General features: G+C 40.6%; 1 protein-coding gene across 1 annotated transcript in view; it reads left to right on the top strand.

The window, feature by feature from the left end:
* The window catches only part of KATNAL2 (katanin catalytic subunit A1 like 2), a 61,854-nt gene that overhangs the window by 22,659 nt on the left and 21,674 nt on the right, over positions 1–17,521 (top strand). Inside the window, exons 2-9 of the mRNA XM_011361017.2 lie at positions 2,303–2,373; positions 5,321–5,487; positions 6,800–6,842; positions 10,534–10,651; positions 11,785–11,883; positions 14,053–14,151; positions 14,361–14,438; positions 17,291–17,389. Coding sequence (XP_011359319.1) covers positions 2,303–2,373; positions 5,321–5,487; positions 6,800–6,842; positions 10,534–10,651; positions 11,785–11,883; positions 14,053–14,151; positions 14,361–14,438; positions 17,291–17,389 — 774 coding nt within the window. The remainder of the gene's footprint in view (positions 1–2,302; positions 2,374–5,320; positions 5,488–6,799; positions 6,843–10,533; positions 10,652–11,784; positions 11,884–14,052; positions 14,152–14,360; positions 14,439–17,290; positions 17,390–17,521) is intronic.

Genomic DNA, 17,521 nt, shown 5'->3' with positions numbered 1-17,521 from the left:
TTAATCCTCTTTTCTCTTGGACTTCTGAGAACCCCGATTTGATTTTAGACTTAATTCAAAGCAAAACATTTAACTAACAACAACAAAAAATGTATGTAAAGATGTGATAAATAAAATGCTACTTCATTTTTTTTTTAAAAAAAAAACAGTAACTACCTTTTGAATGACAGAAAACAAAATAAATTTCAGTCGAACAAGTGGTCCTTACTATACTTCCTTCACAAGCTCTTTAAAGTACACGTTGCTTTATGTGCTGTGTTTTCTAGTAATCTGAATAAAAGCTTATCACCGTATTCAACGAAACTTTATTTGAATCATTTCGGATGATTCTTACAAAAGAGTTTAGCATTTTACCTGCCTGTTCAAACAGCAAATATAGAACACAATTGAACCTCTTCATTATGACGTTGAATCACAAGAGAAAGTGCATTCATAAAATAAGAATAAGATGTTGTGGAAAAGGAACAATCAGAGAATAAGAAGAAACTCTTGGAAATTAAAAATATTATTGTCTAAATAAATTCTGTACAATGGTTCAAAGACAAGTCCAAGGAAATTTCCCAGAAAATAGAATAAAAAGCCAAAATTGAAACGTTACAGAGACAAAAAAGAAAATTAGCAATAGGTACATAGAAAAGTAACCAATTTTTTTAAATGAAGCAATTATTCATTTCAAAAAATAATGTTGTACAGAAATGGAAAAGTAATTATACTTTTTAACTCAGCAGAGAACATTATTTACATGGTCATGATAATCTAAGCAATTGATATACCCGTAAGGGGAGGGGAGGGTGAGAAGTGTGTAAAACAGCTTAATCCTCATCTACCTTATCAGGAAATGAATAGATATTATCTAATATTCATGTATCTGAAACAGTGATAAATTTAGAAACATGGAGGTAAATGTCAGAAGAAACAGCTAAAGTAATTAAAGTTGTTGCCTCTAGAGAGTAAGGGGTGGGGTGGGGTGGGGTAGTGGAGTGGAGCAGAAGACTAGTTTTTTCTTTAAAAATGTACAGTATGATATTATTCAACCTTAAAAAGGAAGACAATTTTGATACATACTACAATATAGATGAACCTTGATGACATTATGCTGAGTGAAATAAGCCAAACACAAGAGACGAGTACTATATGAGTCCACTTATATGAGGTATCTAGCATAGGCAAATTCATAGACACAGAGTAGAATGGTGGTTGCCAGGGGTGAGGGGATGGGGGTTGAGAGTTATTATTTAATGAATACAGAGTTCAGTTGGAGAAGATAAAAAAGTTCTGAAGATAAATGTAGTGATGGTCATACAACAATTTAAAAGTACTTAATGCTACTATCTAAACTGTACACTTAAAAATGGTTATAATGGGAAATTTTATGTTATATGTATTTTACTATTATTTGTTTAAAAAGCAACATAAAATAAAAATTATAATACTATTTGTTTTTTAAATAATGGTATGCATATTTTAATTTTATTACATTAATTTTTAGAATGCTTTGGATGAATCCCTGAAAAGTTTTTCTATGTCATGCACGTGAGTGTTTGTGCATAAATTTTATGACATAATTTGGGCCACTCAGAGGCCTTTTCTGGTCTTATCCAGTTCTTACCTGTGTTCTCTTTAGGTAAAGATGTTAGATAAGTTATTTTCAAATAGAGAGATATTACCGAAAGTATTTTATGAATACATTTCAGGATAAGTTGAGATACCACATAACTAACTGTAGCACATCAACACTGTGAATAAATGTACAAATTCACCAGTCTGAATAAAGACATTATTATGCAGGAATATCCCTTTTATGGCCTCTGTTACTCTATTCTAAATGTTTGGCTGTGCAGTTACCCCGTAGTGGTTTATTGAAACTCACCTCCATGTTTGTGTAGGGACTGGGCGGGACTCTGTGTGCACTTAAGGTGTAATAGCAGGTGAGCACCTGTGATGTCAGAGCTGATTTCTGGTTCACGAGTTTAACTTTATCATTACTTTCCTTAACCTGGTCCAAACAGGAGGGTTATAAGCAATAAAATGCCAATTTGATTGGCAGTAAGAAGTTAACTGGTAAAGTGCAATCCTAATATAATTCATGATCCCTTCAGTTTCTAATTGAGAAGGCAGCTCTAAGTAGAAAACAGCAATGGAAAACAACTTCACATATCCCGAGAGACATCAAACTGCCTTCCAACCTTTAAGTTATGCTTCTTGGTTTTGACAACTTATCTTTACCTTCGAGGGTTTATTGCTATTAGAGGAATGTTATATCTCATTATCATCCCATCTAAATCTTCCTTTTTGTTCACAGTGCGAGATGAGAACAGAAGCACGACGAAAAAATCTTCTTATTTTGATTTTGCATTATTTAACACAAGAAGGGTATGTTCTGTTACAAATATTTACAGAAGTGATTACTCTCTTTCTCTGACCTCCACTTTTCCAGATACACCCTTTTCAAAACAATTAATAGACTTTATTTTTTTAGCGCCATTTTATATTTACAGAAAAATTGAGCAGAAAGTACAGAGTTCCCATATGCTAGTAACCACCTCGCCCAGCCAAGTCTCCCCTAATATTTACATCTTACGTTCGTGTGGTATGTTTGTTAAAATTGATGAACCAGTATTGGTACGTTATTATTAGCTGAAGGCCGGTTTACGTCAGGGTTCACTCTTGTGTTGTACAATTCCGGGAGTTTTGACAAATGCATAATGTCACGTATCCACCACTGTAGCATCATACGGTATAGCTTCGCTGCCGTAAAAATCCTTTGTGCTGTACCTGTCCCTGCCCCGCTCCCAGCACCCTAGACACATTTATTACCTCATTTACTTAGATATTTTTTGCATTGTGCCTTTGGAGACTATATTAACAACAATACCCAGCTTATGTAATACCTTCCTTTTCCTTTTCGGGTTCGAAGAAATGTAGGCCTTTCCAATGAGGTTCCCAGGGTCCCAGAGCTGGCTACGCGCACACAGATAATGTTTTTAATCTTCAACTTTCCTTCCTTCAAAATAAAGGGATTGCATTTATCTGGGTGACCTATGCTCAACTCTCTTTTCCGTGCAATGCCCATTCTGTAACTGGCAGGGGGAGGAAACTTGGCCACCTACCTATTATGGCCTAAGGAGTTCACACTGTGTAGCGGCAAAGCATGCATTTCCCTTTTATGCCACAAGATGGCCCCTTGCATTGTGAATCGATGAAAATTCTTAGAGTTGATCATTTTCCCTGAGACCTCCTGGGAAAGGGACTTGTGAGTAGATTATAGAGATGAAAAGTTAACTACAGTATAGGTATTTTTAAGGACACGTCCGTGTCAAGAATTCAGCAAAGAGGATGTATTATTGTGGATTAGAATAAGCGATCAGAGAAAGCTTTGAAGAGAGGGCAATGTGAGCTGGTCTTGAATATAGATAGGCAGATATGATGAACAAGGACGTTCCAGGCAGGGGAACGGAGAAAGAAGGGGTATGGTATTATTGGAACAATTAGGGAAACAGAAAGACCAGAGTTTGAATGTGTGAGGGAGAATTGGTGAAATGAGACAGTGGAGAGTAATGGACGTGGGCTCCCGTAGCCCATACGTGATCTCCTTGGGCCTGAGTGCCTGTTCACAGCATCCCGTTTCTCCTGTTGTGCCTTGCTCGCTACTGTGTACGCCTCTTCCTGCAGTGCTGTCCTGTCACTTTGTTTGTGAAGAACCTCTGGTGGTTCTTCCTGCCAACCCTAGTAAGTTCAGACCTCATTCAAGCTCAAACAGTGTAAGAGGAACACACAGAAGCAGTTTTGTTCCCCTGATCAATTAGTTTAGGAATTACAGGACTTGCCATCATCTATTATACATTTTTTGAAATCAAAACTCTATGATCCTGCAAAGAGTTCGGAATATAATGTGATGTCAGTAAAAACTACAAGCAATCTATAGTGTATGTTCCCATCTTCCGATTCTCTTCTTGCTTTACAAGTGCATATATGTAAGTATATGTGTATTTAGTCATTAAAAAAGGTTTGGAACAATAGAAAAATTGTTAACAGTCCTTATCTCTGAGTGGTAGAATTTTCTTTTGACTTGCCTGTATTTTCTAGCTTTTCCCATAAATTAGCCTACTAAACAAAGGTTATTCATGAAAAATGGATTTAATTTTTCTCTCTGTAAAATGGGGATTGAGACTTTGTCTAGAAGCCTGGTGAGTCATCAATAAATATAGAAGCTAACTGAGTTTAGTCAATTGACATTTGAAAGTTCTTTAAAATTAGCAAGGTCATTGGAAATAATCATGGCAACCTCTTTTAAGAAAGTTCAGTCTTTCAACTGGCCTGAATTTGGGGAAGACGTAAGAGCATAATAAAAAAGAATGTTTTCTCCTTTTACTTTCCTAGAAGTAAAGAACTTCTGCATAATGAAGTCAAACAGAAAGAACTCTAACCTGCAGCAGAAATTCTCCATCTGAGGTCCTTGAATGAGCCCCTGAAATTGTATGCTAATTTGTGCATATTTACACATGTGCACACTTTCCAGGAGAGAGTCCTTGGTTTTAAAAAGAAGTTAAGAACTAAGAATTAAGACCCGGAAAATATTTCTCCTTTCAAAGGATTGTGATGAAAGGCCCTTGTTTTTTTATTGCTAAGACCATTTAAGTCAGACAGTTTTACAATGGAACAAGTTAAAAATGACAGTGAACAACCCATGATGAAGGTGCTACTTACATATAGAAGTAGTGTAATATGTGACTGATGAAAAAATTGGCAGAAATAATACATCCAATCAGATAGTAAGTTTCCTCAATGATGTCGATCAACATGCCATAGGAATTTCCTTCAGAGCTCGTGACATATTCTTCTGAATTGCCTCAGTGATGGTAAATCTTGCTTTTGGGGGCTGAATTTAGGTTTTATCCATTGCCAAATGTTACCTAAAATGAATATTGGTGGATAAAGAAGTAATTATGTTGGGCAAATACACATTTCAGGCTAAATGAGTAACAGGAAATCATAAGACATTTTGTTCATCGACTTACTTATTTGACCTTTAAGCATTTCCAAACATGTTTTGAAAAAGGATGACATCATTAGGATAAGCATGTATCTTCCAGAGGCAACAGCTTTGAAAGACAGTATTTGGCTATATTTAACATATATGATGTTCCATACTCTACAAGGAGAATATAATGTTTTCTAGTTTTCAATATACTATTTGATACAGGCTTATTCTTTGTATTGAGTCTCTCTGAACTTTTAATGCTTGTATTTGAACTTTTTATTCTTTTTACTCAGAGTTTATTTTTTGTTGTTGTTTATTTTTCTTCTGTGAAACGACCAGATATATCGATGCAGCCAATGCTTTGGAGCAAGAAACTCAACTGGGGTTACGACGCTTTGAAGTTTGTGACAATATTGATCTCGAAACTATTTTGATGGAATATGAGAGCTATTATTTTGTAAAATTTCAGAAATATCCCAAAATTGTCAAAAAGGCATCGGACACAGGTACATGACTATTTTCTAGAAGTAAAACATCATCTCATCTTTAAGATGAATGTTTCTTCCTCATTTTCTTCCCAAAGTGATGGTGCCCCTCACCCTGTACTGAAAGAATAGATCAGAAAGACCGTGTAGCTTCTCCTAGATCCAGTGTAGACAGTTTAAACATGATCATCTGGACACGAGCATTCCTTTAGTTATGTTGGCGTTTATTTGAGGAATGTATATTTTAGGGCAATGAAAGCAAAATCCCAGTGTATCACAGGTACTTTTCAGAAGACCAACATTACTTTCATTTCTTTAGAGATGGAAAGAGCTGTTAGAAGAGGATAAATGATAGAAGACTCTTTTCTTGTTAGGAAGACCTATTATCTATCTTGAAAATAACATGAAAATGAGTATTGGTAAAGCTAATAGCTCATGTATAGATAATGAAATGCTTTTGAAAGCCATCAATCCAGATAATGATCAATTTAATGCAAAGACCCAGTATAGGTTAGCAGTCAAGGAGGCTGTCTGGAGGAAAGATCTAAAGTGAGGGCCCGATGTTTTGTAGTAACATTGACTTAGAAGACTGTAAGTGGGGGGAAGTAATTATAAACCAAGGGAGATCATTGTCCTGTTTACAAGGCACTCGTTAAGCCACAGACTTTAACATTTCATGTGGGGACCAGGAAATCGAGAGGAACGTCAATTAAAAATAGCTAGGGCCGAATCTCAGAGCAGGAAAGGGGTCCAAGAGAGAGGTATTTTATTCGAGCTCCCTTCCAATGCAGGGTTCAGAGCTCACAGTTCTTGGCTAGTTGTTGGATCCCGGTCTTGGCAGAGAAAACACTGACTCCTAACCTCTGGGCCGCCAGGTCTGTTACTGACATGATCTGATTTCTGGATCGCTAGTTATGATCTAGCTTGGAATCACATTATCCTGGGATATTGGACACAATGACTTTATTTTAAGGTAAACTGGCAGAGTAAATGGTCCCTGCCTGACTCATGTGATCATCCTGGTGTCCCACAGAGCACAGCAAACGGAATCAGGTTCATGAAAACCTAAAGCTAGCCTATAATGGAGTTGTCACTAGGTCTGTGATCTTCAACAAGTTTAATATCCCGGCCTTTGGGGTCTTCCTCTATGTGGACATGTTTGGGAAGCCCAGGGTTCTTTCACTTCTCTCTAGCTGAGTTTAGCGTCTTTAGATTCCAAAATGCTGTAGTGCAAAATTTAAGAACTATGTAAAAGGACAAACATACCTAAAAAGTCACTTTCTCTTCAAAATTAAATTCTTTCTTTTTCCTCCCATTATCTGTTTTGCCACAGCAGAAAATAATTTACCACCAAGAAGTGGAGGGAAGAACAGAAGGTAAAGTGAATGGTAATTCATCTTGATCTACTCAACTCTAGGAGTTTGTGAGACTCTTTCCAGAAGATTCTCCAGTGTTGTTTCCATGACTGTCTACCAGCAATATCAAATTGTGGTCATGTGACCTTGGTGGGCCCAGCCATGGATTCCCTTCTTGTTAAAGATATCTAGAACTTGGGCCAGTGTCTGTTGGGTCTCCTGGTTTTACTGCAAATAATACTCTATCTTTCTAGGCTACATGGTATGAAAAGTATGGACCTCAGAGATTAAAAGGCTCAGGTTCTATTCCAGACTCTGCTACTTACAAGTTTGGAGCAAGTTTCTGACACATAGTGAGTTCCCAGCACAGAGTGAGCACCCAAGAAATATTGTTTTCCCCTTCTAAATCATGTCTGTTTCTTTGCGCATTCCTAGATCACGTGTCCTGACTCATGTGAAGATACTCAGGACTTTCTTTTCTCCTCATTTCTCGTACTCATCTTAAGATCCCTTCCTCCAGCTTCTCAAATCCAAATCTCATTTGAGACTTGTCGCATCTGATCGGAGCCCCTCTGTTCCTCGACCATGCTGAATAGACACGAGGCCCTCCACTCTTGCCTCAATGTCCGCCCCATCCCGCTCTTCCCACTCCTGACACATAGCCCTGCAGTCGGAGCCCGTCCGGAAATGGCCAGGAGAGCAAGGACACTGCTCCCAAGGACGGCATAGTTTTGGGGCATTAAGGCCTGTATATTCTGCTATTAAAATAAAGCCCCAACTTTAGGGTAAGGTTGAAGTGGGGTTCCGGCAGTGGCCACACAGCCATTCGGTCAGTGAACAAAATTTCTTCAAATTTAAGAATGCACTTGAAAAAGGAAAACTTAGATTGCAATCATAATGAGTCTTAGGCACTCAGGAGGTGTCAGTTCCATGTGCCCCGCGAAGTTCCCTGCACTTGTGACTCCAGTCCTCTGTCTGCAGCCTAAGAAGGAAGGGACAGACACCTCACAGGGCTGTTTGGCATCACATACAAAATGGCCGTGGAGCCCACTGCATGCTTTGTGAGAATACTCACAATAATACTCTGCCTGAGGCCACCTTTTCTTTGTGCTGTTCTTTAGGAACGGTTTCATTGTTTTGACCAAAGTGTTATTCTTTTGTTTATAGTTCCGTAAAGCTGGTCAGACTCTGGTAATAAATAACTGCTTGTGAATAGAAACAGCGGGGAGCATTTTAAGAGGCCAGCTTTGGAATGCATTCGGATTCTGATTCTCTTTCAGCCACACATTCAAGCTTGGAATTTCCTCAGCACTCCTCATCTGGCAGAATGTCGTTCAAAGTGCTTTTCTTTCCTCGGATAGAGCTTGACAGCTTGGAGTTCCTTCAGCTCCTCTCTGAGCAGATATTTATACCTGGCAGACATAAAGGTTGGATGGCAAATGGCTAGAGTCAGGAAGGATAACTAGGAAAGTAATGAATGGTGTTTGCTTACAGTTTTATACTCAAAGATAGTTATTAAAACGAGAGGTTGTGTCGTGAGACTGGCTATTAACAAATGAAAGTGCCTTTTCCTAATTCTTTGCATCTCACGCCAGAGAGCAAGCTCCCAGTTTAGGGATCTGCAGCTGATCCAAAGGAGAAAAGGTTATTTAATGTGATGGATGACAGAATCAGGATGCCAAAAGATCTTGACAATTTGGGAGATGGGCCCAAAATTCCAAAATGAAACTTAATAAAACAAGATTTAAGCTCTAACCAAAGAGTCAGAACAAATAGCGCCCCATTACGAAATCAGAGACCTAGAAACCTGAGTTGACGGCAAATGCGGTGTGAGTTGACAGTGCAGTGTGATTGCTAGTGTGGTCTCGGGCCTTGTCAATGGGAATAGTGTCCAGCAAGCATGTGACTCTCTTCTGGTCAGAAGGCAGTGGAGAAAGGGAAGATGACCAGGATGAAAAAGAAGTTGGAAGGCAGGTGACCTTAGGAATGACTGGGACTACCAGGGACGTTTAGCTTGAAGAACGAAAAGACTTGGGGTGGGGTGGCCCCTAGAACAATGCGGTAGCAGTCTTCGCTCTCTAAAGGGGAATTGGACCTTCTCTGCAGAATTCCAAAGGGCACACCTAGGACTGGTGACTAAAATTAAAGCGGAGTGAATTTGGTTCCACGTCAGAAAGGATTTTTACAATCATTGTAGCTGACTGAAAATGAATCACAATGCTTTGCACATTAGAGCACTTGTCTTTGTTCACATTAAAGCAAGTCTGTGAATCAACTGCCTCCAATGGGAAACCACAGTGGGGAAAATAGACTCCCAGGTCCCCGACAGCCCCACAAGGATGTTGAGGCAAGTTCGACTATACATATATATATATATATATATATCTCCTCACTTCATTTAAATCAATACTATTCATAAGGGTTTGCATTTAGGAAAATATGCTTGGTACTCATCGCATAACTACTTCGTTGTTGTGCCAACAAAAGGCCTGCGGGACAGACATTCTGATTCCTCGCTTACAGGTGAAAAACTGACGCCTGAGAAACTGGCAGTTGTCCACTGCTCATGACATTCACCCATGGGCCCGACGCTGGGGTCGCCATGTGTGGACACTGGTGGTACTACTGTTGGCATGAGTGGTCTTGCTGGCCAAATTGCTATGTGTTTGTATTAGACACATTGAACAACTTTTCCTTTCCTACAAAGAAATAGGAGTCAAAACGGCAGCTCTCTGAGACCACTTAGAACATGGGGGGAATGGAGTGAACCAAACAACTGATAGTGTGAGCATTCGTGTTCTTCCCATGAGCAAATTCTGCCTCTCTCTGATTTCATCCCCTATCTAAAAATATTCCAGTACTGAGTTGTTCATCTAATTATGAGGATGTAAAAAAGAGATTTATTTTACCTTTGTATTGATATGTTACATATATACAGTCAAATGCACATATATTCATAACTACCCCCACTTGTAGCCTACCAGTAGGCTCCCTTCCCAGTCAACCCCCACCCCCACCGTCTCCATCAGAGTTAGCCACTATTCTGACTTCTAGCCCCATTGATTTGTTTTGTCTGAAGTACATAATATCTGATGAAAATTTGTTTTACAAATATGAATGATCTTTGACAACAGAAATGAGGTAAGCTTGCTTTCCTTTCATAAGCCCCTTTTGACATTTACTGTAAGCAGCATGGTGGGAGGTGTTTTAAGTAGGCAGGACACACCCAGCACACTGGATAAAAACTATGGATAAATCCTTAGGCTTCCCAATGCTCATTAATTTGAACAGAGGATGCCCTCCTCCTCCTCACTTTTCCCCTGGTCTGAGTGCTGCTCTTAAAAAAAGGTGGGAAGAAAAAATGGAAGAATGTTTGTAAAGCAATATGTTCTTGGGGAAATAAAGCAATTTCAGAAGGGCGAAACCAAGGGGTGTGAAGGAAAAATGAAAAGAGTGAGTTGGAGCCTCCAGGAGGAGGTGGGCTCTCTAACCCAGTCTTGGAGGAACCTAGTGAGTAGAGACTGGAGAAGTCAGGGCCAGAATGGGTGGAGGGTGGGGTGGGGAGGTGGGGGGATAGTACAGAAGGAAGGGCCCTATTGTGGTGTACCTGCCTATCTTTCAAGAACTTCTTTATGTGTGCTCCATAGTTGTCTAGTTACTCCAAACTGAGTGTTAGAATAATTTCCTCCAAGGTCTTTGTTTCCTTCCCCAGGGCGATGAGTAACAGTTGTCAAAATCTTCCCAAGATCAGTCAGCAGCGGCCACGGTCCAAAACTACAGCAGGGAAGCCAGGGGAAGCCAAACCCCTCCATAAGGAGCATCCTAAACAGGTCGGTGCAGCTTTGCTTGGAGTTGGTAAAATTGTGGGCAGCTGAGAAATAGCTCCACAAAAACAGTCACATTTTTTTTTTTTTGGAGGACCTATGTTTTTTAAATTCCTGTGATTTCATTAAATTGTAGATTTTCTTCTAGTTCGATGGATTAAAACCCTGGGCAAATCCCTAGTCTTCCTAATATTTCCTAATTTGAACGGGACTCCTCCCTTCCCCAGCCTTTCCCCTGGTCTGAGGGCTGGATAACACTGGGCTCGGTCAAAGCAGGAGGACCTGGTTGCTGCAGAGTTCGGTCCTCCCATTCGAGGTAACAGGTCTTTCTGTCCCGAAGCACATCCCTGGGTTTCTAAAAGTAGGCCAGGGTCAGTCTCAGGTGTGGCTGGAACTCCGCGTCTACTGTTGGCTTTCTTTAAAGTGCACATGGTTGGTCCCCACCCCGAACTTCCCCACCCCTTTCTGGGGAAGGGGATGGGAAGCAAGACGAGAGAGTTCGGCAGGTGAATAAAACCGATGGCTTCTGACTCAGGAGATCTGTGCCTAGAACCTCTTAGTTTAGGACAAAGCATATGAAGTTTAAAAAAAAAAAAGAAAAGAACCAAGAGAAGTTGTGGAAAAGAATGGAAAGAGCTAATGTCAAAGATATCTGGGAGGATAGAAAGAAATAATCACAAAACTCAATTGGTCAAAAGGAATCTCTTGCCCTCAGGGAGGCTGGATGGTTTGGCCCCTGCTGTCGGACCCAGGCAGGAGGGAGGTGGAGGTGCATCAGGGTAAATCCCACAGGAGCTGGTTGACTCTGCTGCCTCTCCAAACTCAGCCACGCATGGCCACAAACACCTCTGGTCACAGGAGAAAAGACAAGCCAGAGAATGGGGATGGGTCGAGGCACAACTGTTTCCCCCACTGCTCGGAGCCCATGGCTTCCAGGGACAGCTCCTTCCATGTGGCACAGGCCAATAGTTAATTCATCTTGTTGGGACTACACAGAAATGGCCAAATTGCACACGGGCTTCCCCTCGTCAGAGCTGATCTTCAGCATTTGATTTGGCATGGCGGAACAGACAGTTAACAATCAGCATCTCTAAGTCGCTTTCCACAGCTGACTTCTCCTTGTCTTCCTCTCCCTTCAGGAGGTTGTCAACAACACTAGCACGGAGAGCTCGGACTTTGGCTTAAGCATATCAGGAATCAACAAAGGCAGTGGAGGAGAAAACGTCCGTCCACACAAAGTAAGTGGAACTCATGAACCTAATTGTGAAAGGGGAAATTCCTTTTGCTTTTTAAAAATGAAAATAAAAAATGTTACTTTTGTCAAACAGGAAAGTTAATAAGTAAAGATCAAAGGATGGCTGTTAGGTGAACTGGGGAGAGCACTGGATAAGGATTAGAACCCTGGGGTTCTGTTCTGAATCTTCTTTCTGGACAATTGGACTAGGTGAACTGCCCCATCTCTGATGAGCTGTTTCCTCATGTGTAAACTGAGGGATTTGGAAGAGATGGCTGAATGTTCCTTCCAGCTTAAAAATTCTGTGATTAAAATGATAAACATTGGTAACTATTCTGCATTATTTAAGGAGTTGTGGCCTCATACTTATTGTTTCCTGTACTGTCAGTGGTTGTTAATTAGTGGTGTCACCTTTCTCCTTGGAATTATGGCTCCAGCTTGAACATAATTTCCTGTAAACCATGAAACCTCGGTTGATAGAGACTTGCTCTTGTTCTTGATAGATATGTCTACCCCTTTCACTATGAACCTCATGTCCTGATTTGTAAATAATAGTTTCTCAAACAGAAAAAAAAAAACCAAGTTGGGAGGATACGGCCAAAAGGTAGGTTAAAACATGTCACTTGGAAATGAAAAGCAGCCTCAACACCAACACATTTCTCTTGAAACTTCCAGGATTGTATTTCTTTAAGAATCATCTTTCTTTCATCAAGTTCTCAAACTCCAGAACTGCTGACTTACCTCCAGCCAGCTCTTCTCAGCCAAACTGAACTTTGGATTGTGTGTGTTTGGAGGGGAAGCTGGAAATCGAGGGCTCTGTCTCATTGGCCTGAACTGGCTCCTTGTAAGGGCCTCAATTATATGAATAGTTTCTGGAGACGATACCATTCGAATCAATGCCTTGCATGGAGAAACATTTCCCTGTTCAGCTTCACTATTTTCATCATGCTTTCAGTCACTTTTGTGCCTAGCAATTTTGTGGCATTAGTTTCTCCCGTGAACATCTCAAGTTCATATGAATGGACGTTTCTGATCAGGTCACAAGAAAGGGACTATTTCACCCAGCACTAAACCTTTGAAGGAGTCTGGCTATAAATTCTCTTCCTAGTAGAAATGGGATTGCACAAGGTAAAATGTAGATGGCTTTCTCTCTTGTATTTCAAATGTTCATAAGTTGAATGCGGGTGTCCGTCCAGGGGCCAATCTCCAAAATGCGTCTCTCATTGCTGTGTTAGGGCCCCTATGTTCAGGGTTTCCAAGCCCCACTGCAAATTTAGAAGCCATGTTGCTCTTAAAGGCAATGACTTTGGAGTCAGCCTGCCTGGGTTCAAACCCTGGTTCAGACCTTCCCAGCTATGTAACCTTGGGCAAATTGTTTAATCTCTCCAAGCCGCATTTCTCTCTCATTTGTAAAATGGAGATAATCATAAGGTTACTTTAAATGTCCTAATGAACGCAGGGCCTTAGTACAGTGCCCAGCACATAATAAACACTCAGTAAATGCTGGCTACAGCAATTGTTATTTTGTTGCATCCTTACCTTTTCCTTCTGCCTATAGGGGAGACCAGGAAGGAGTATGGAAGACAGATATCTGAGTTTGAATCCTGGCCTGAAGTCACTTGTTAGCTGCGTGGCCCTGGGCACATAGCTTATCTGGCTTTACTTCTATATCTATGAAATTAGGACACCACTCCTGGCTAGTGGAAGTGTTATAAGAATTGGAAATAATCTTCACAAGGTATCTTGCACATCTGTTTTTTGCCAGGCACTCTACTGAGTGGTGAAAGTCCATGATAGTCAGTAAATAGGAACTATCATTACTCTCGTGCCAATGAGCTCTTTCTCCATGCAGCATGTTTCACAAGGAGGAGACAATACAGGGGAGATAGACGTGTAATGGAGCAGACGATGTATGTCAGGAACTGAAAAATGCTTGTGAACTTTTATTCAAACCAACTTCATTCTAAAGAATTTATTTACAACTTATTTTTTTCTTAGCGTGCTCCGACTTGGGGAAATCACTTTATTTATTATTAGTGCAGGTTCTTTTTAAAACTTTAAGTTCGCCCTACACACCAGGGTACATAAATGTGTCTTGGTTTAATAAAGCTGAGCTATTAAGCAGAGTCTTCCTTCATGTTTAATGGTGTAAATAACCATTGCTCCCTTTCAGGGCCAAATCATTGACATCCGAGGGCTGCTCACAGACGCTATCAAAGGAGCGACCAGCGAGCTTGGCTTGAACAGCTTCGACTGTAACCCTGACCCCTCAGTAAGTGGCTGAGATGTGGCATTCATCTTGCAGACTGCCAAAATCCATACGCATTTCAGAAACATAATTTTGGGTCCAGAGAAACCTCGAGACCAGGCTCAAGGTCATAGCAATCTGCCACCATTTGTGTCACCAAGATCTGTGCCTTGTTTCCCTTCTTAAGTTAGGAAGCAATAGTATAATGTGAGGCTTTCTGTTCTCGTTGTCAGGAACGACTGCTGAAACCTCTGAGTGCATTTATTGGCATGAACAGTGAGATGCGAGAATTGGCAGCCGTGGTGAGCCGGGTAAGATCTGATATTCAATTCACGAATTTACGGAGGCGGACTGGGGCTCCTGGAGCATTGTGGGCTGCTTCTTTTATTAATAACAATAAATATGATCATTTATTTATAAAGTGCCCCCACTTGCAAAGGCACTTATATTGTTTAGAGGCACAATAATGCATGATAAATAAATTATAGAATCATAAAATTACAATATAAAAAGCCCACCATCTCACTGTGGAGGCCAAAAAAAAAAAAGAAAAAAAACTGATAAAGACTTAAAAAGAGAGGGACAGGCAAAAGGTTTTAGAACAGAGCCAAGGGTTAAGGAAAGAAAGCCTCCCAGAGAAGGAAAGAGCATGTCTGTATCTTGTTTAAACAAAGCCTAGAAATAAAGATGTCAAGAGTCTGATTTTATAAATAGAAATTTTCATGAAAAACAAGGTGAGCGGCAAAGAGCTTACCATCTAGACTACTGATTTTTCAAGGTTACCCTCCCCCACATCTCACCCGCCACACCTTCCCCCCGCAGAATCCAAAGACAGGAAAGTCTTTTGGTTGATGACACAGGCTCTGGGACCGGTTGGCCTGGATTTTATGTCTAGATCCTCCTCCTTCTAGCTGTGTGATTTTGGACAAGTTCCTTGGGCATAGAAGAGATTCCTGAGTTATAGAAGACTTTTCCAATTTCCAGTGATCTCTTATTTCACAAAAGACTGAAACCTGGGCAGGCTCAGACAGATGTTTAAAACGATGCAAAAAAATGCACAGTGACCGAGGTAATTCAAGGTTCTCCAGCTTTCTCTATTCAGTCCAGTAGTTGTTCACTGCACATCTATTATGTGTCGGGCATGTGCTGGGGGCTGGAAACACAAAGATGAGTTAATTGACATAATCCGGGCCCACAAGAGTTTCTTGTCCCACCGGCAAGGTGGATTTCGAGAGCATAAAGGAGGGATGTTTTGTGCCAAAGTGTCAGGAAAGTGTTAGGGAAGGGGATGCACAGGAAATAGCTGCGTGAAAAAGAGTAGAAGACAGAGGGTAGGGGGCATTCTGGGCAAAAGTACCGATGTGTGAAATTATATCGCTTGTGCAGTGTTTCTTGTAAGCCAAGTAGGGCACGCAGAGTGCTGGAGAGAGCCGGGTTTCCTGAGGAAGGGCGCTGTGAACAGGACCTGTTCCCTGCTGGAAGTGGGGAATCTTTCAAGGGTGTCCATCAAGAATGGGATAATCAAATGTGTTTTTAGATAGCTTGTTCTCATGACAGTGTGGTGGATGAATATCAACGGAATGGAGATAGGGAGACCAGCTCTGGGAGAGGATGCAGGGTCAAGCCGGACTATGGTAACTGGGATGCATAAGAAAGCAGAGAAAAATATTGTTCATGGCCATAAAAATTAATAGTCTCAAAAGAATGACATGACTAGTGATGGTAGAGTTGTAGAGTGGAAGTGGCCTGAAATGATTTCGTCTGGAATCCTTTCTATAGTACCATGGGAGGCGATCATCCAGACTCTGCTTGGATGCTTACAGCGAGAGGGAGCTCACCACCTCATGCGGGAGCCCTGTTGAATTCTGACTAATAACTTTTGATTGCTATAAGGAGAAACTTCCTATTGGGAAATTAAACACTGCTATGTGGAACGCATGTCAACTTTAGAAGAGAGCAAGAAATACTACCATTATCTATGGATGCTTTGAATTCCAAGGCAGATGAACACCCACTGTGCGTGAAAGGGTAGTAAGAAGAACGCGAGTGGCTGGTGGCCATGCAGATCCAGGCTTTAAAGGCAGGGTGGGTTCTCCCAGGATCTTGGAAGACGGACTCCTTTCGCTGTCATCCCCCTCAGGAATGAATCATGAATATTATGTACGACCAAAATCCCTTGCAGAAATAATGTCTCTAATAAAAGCCGTCACCTGCGATGAAGGGAGCTGGGAGGATGAAGGACAGAAGTGGGAGCATAACATCTCACTGGCGTTTAAAACATTTTTTGTATTTTTGAGCTTATGCATGTATCGCTTATTTAAAAATTAAATAACTAAAAAAATAGTTTCCAGATTGTTCTGTAGCCATCAGGATGACTTTGGAAAGAAGTTCTTGTTTGTTTGTTTATTTGTTTGTTTTGATGTAATACTCTAGATATTGTTTGCCCCAAACAGCTCCTACTGAGAAAGGCCCCTGAGTGACTGTTCTGAGGCGTCTTGTGAAATTGAAGTTTGGAAACTGTAAATGAGTTATCAGTAAAAGCTACCTTAATCGATTACCCTAGATGGTTGCTACAGGGCTCTACTCTAAGAGGGAAAAATTCACTTTTGCTTGGTTGTTGGCTTCCTTGAATTTTGTAGAAGCAATTGTTCTTGATGGAAGTAGGGAGCAGTCACTAGAGAAAAAGAGAAATTGGTTTCAGAGGAGCATTAATTTTTTTATGCAACATATTAAAAAAGTGTTTGCAAGATCAAAAAGCAAGAGAGAGGCCAGGCGTGGGCTAGGAACTGTGCTTCCCAGTAAAAGCTAATGTAATTTGAAGGCATATTCTGTACCTTCTTTGATTACGGTCGTAAATCAGCCTGGTTTGCTATTGACTGAAGCCAGGTATAGTCTATCATTAGGAGTTTTTTTCCCCCGCTAAAAGTACCATATTTTATTATCAATATCTTCTTCAGGGAAAATCACTGAATATTCCTATGGCATCCCTTTGGTGAACCAATCTCAAATTACAATGTGCATAAATACATATATCTAACATGAAAAAATTTTATCACCGGCACTTTATGTCCTATTGTGAGTCAAGTATTCTGCGGCTCCTGTGTTTATTACAGCTGTGGAGGAAAACATTAGTTTTAACAAAATGATCAAATGTGCATTGCAGGACATTTATCTCCATAATCCAAACATAAAGTGGAATGACATTATTGGACTCGATGCAGCCAAGCAGTTAGTCAAAGAAGCTGTTGTGTATCCTACAAGGGTAAGGATGAGAAGCCTCTTGGGGGTCTTTTCTGTTTATTATCCACTGGACAAGTTGTATGTCATACATTCATCTGGGAGAGAGGCACAGGATGGTTTTCTGTCCACAAGTTAACTTTTTGCCTGTGTCACA

The sequence above is a fragment of the Pteropus vampyrus genome, unplaced genomic scaffold (assembly GCF_000151845.1).
Source record: "Pteropus vampyrus isolate Shadow unplaced genomic scaffold, Pvam_2.0 Scaffold3, whole genome shotgun sequence".
Taxonomy (NCBI): Eukaryota; Metazoa; Chordata; class Mammalia; order Chiroptera; family Pteropodidae; genus Pteropus; species Pteropus vampyrus.
This window is presented reverse-complemented; position numbering and strand designations above follow the sequence as displayed.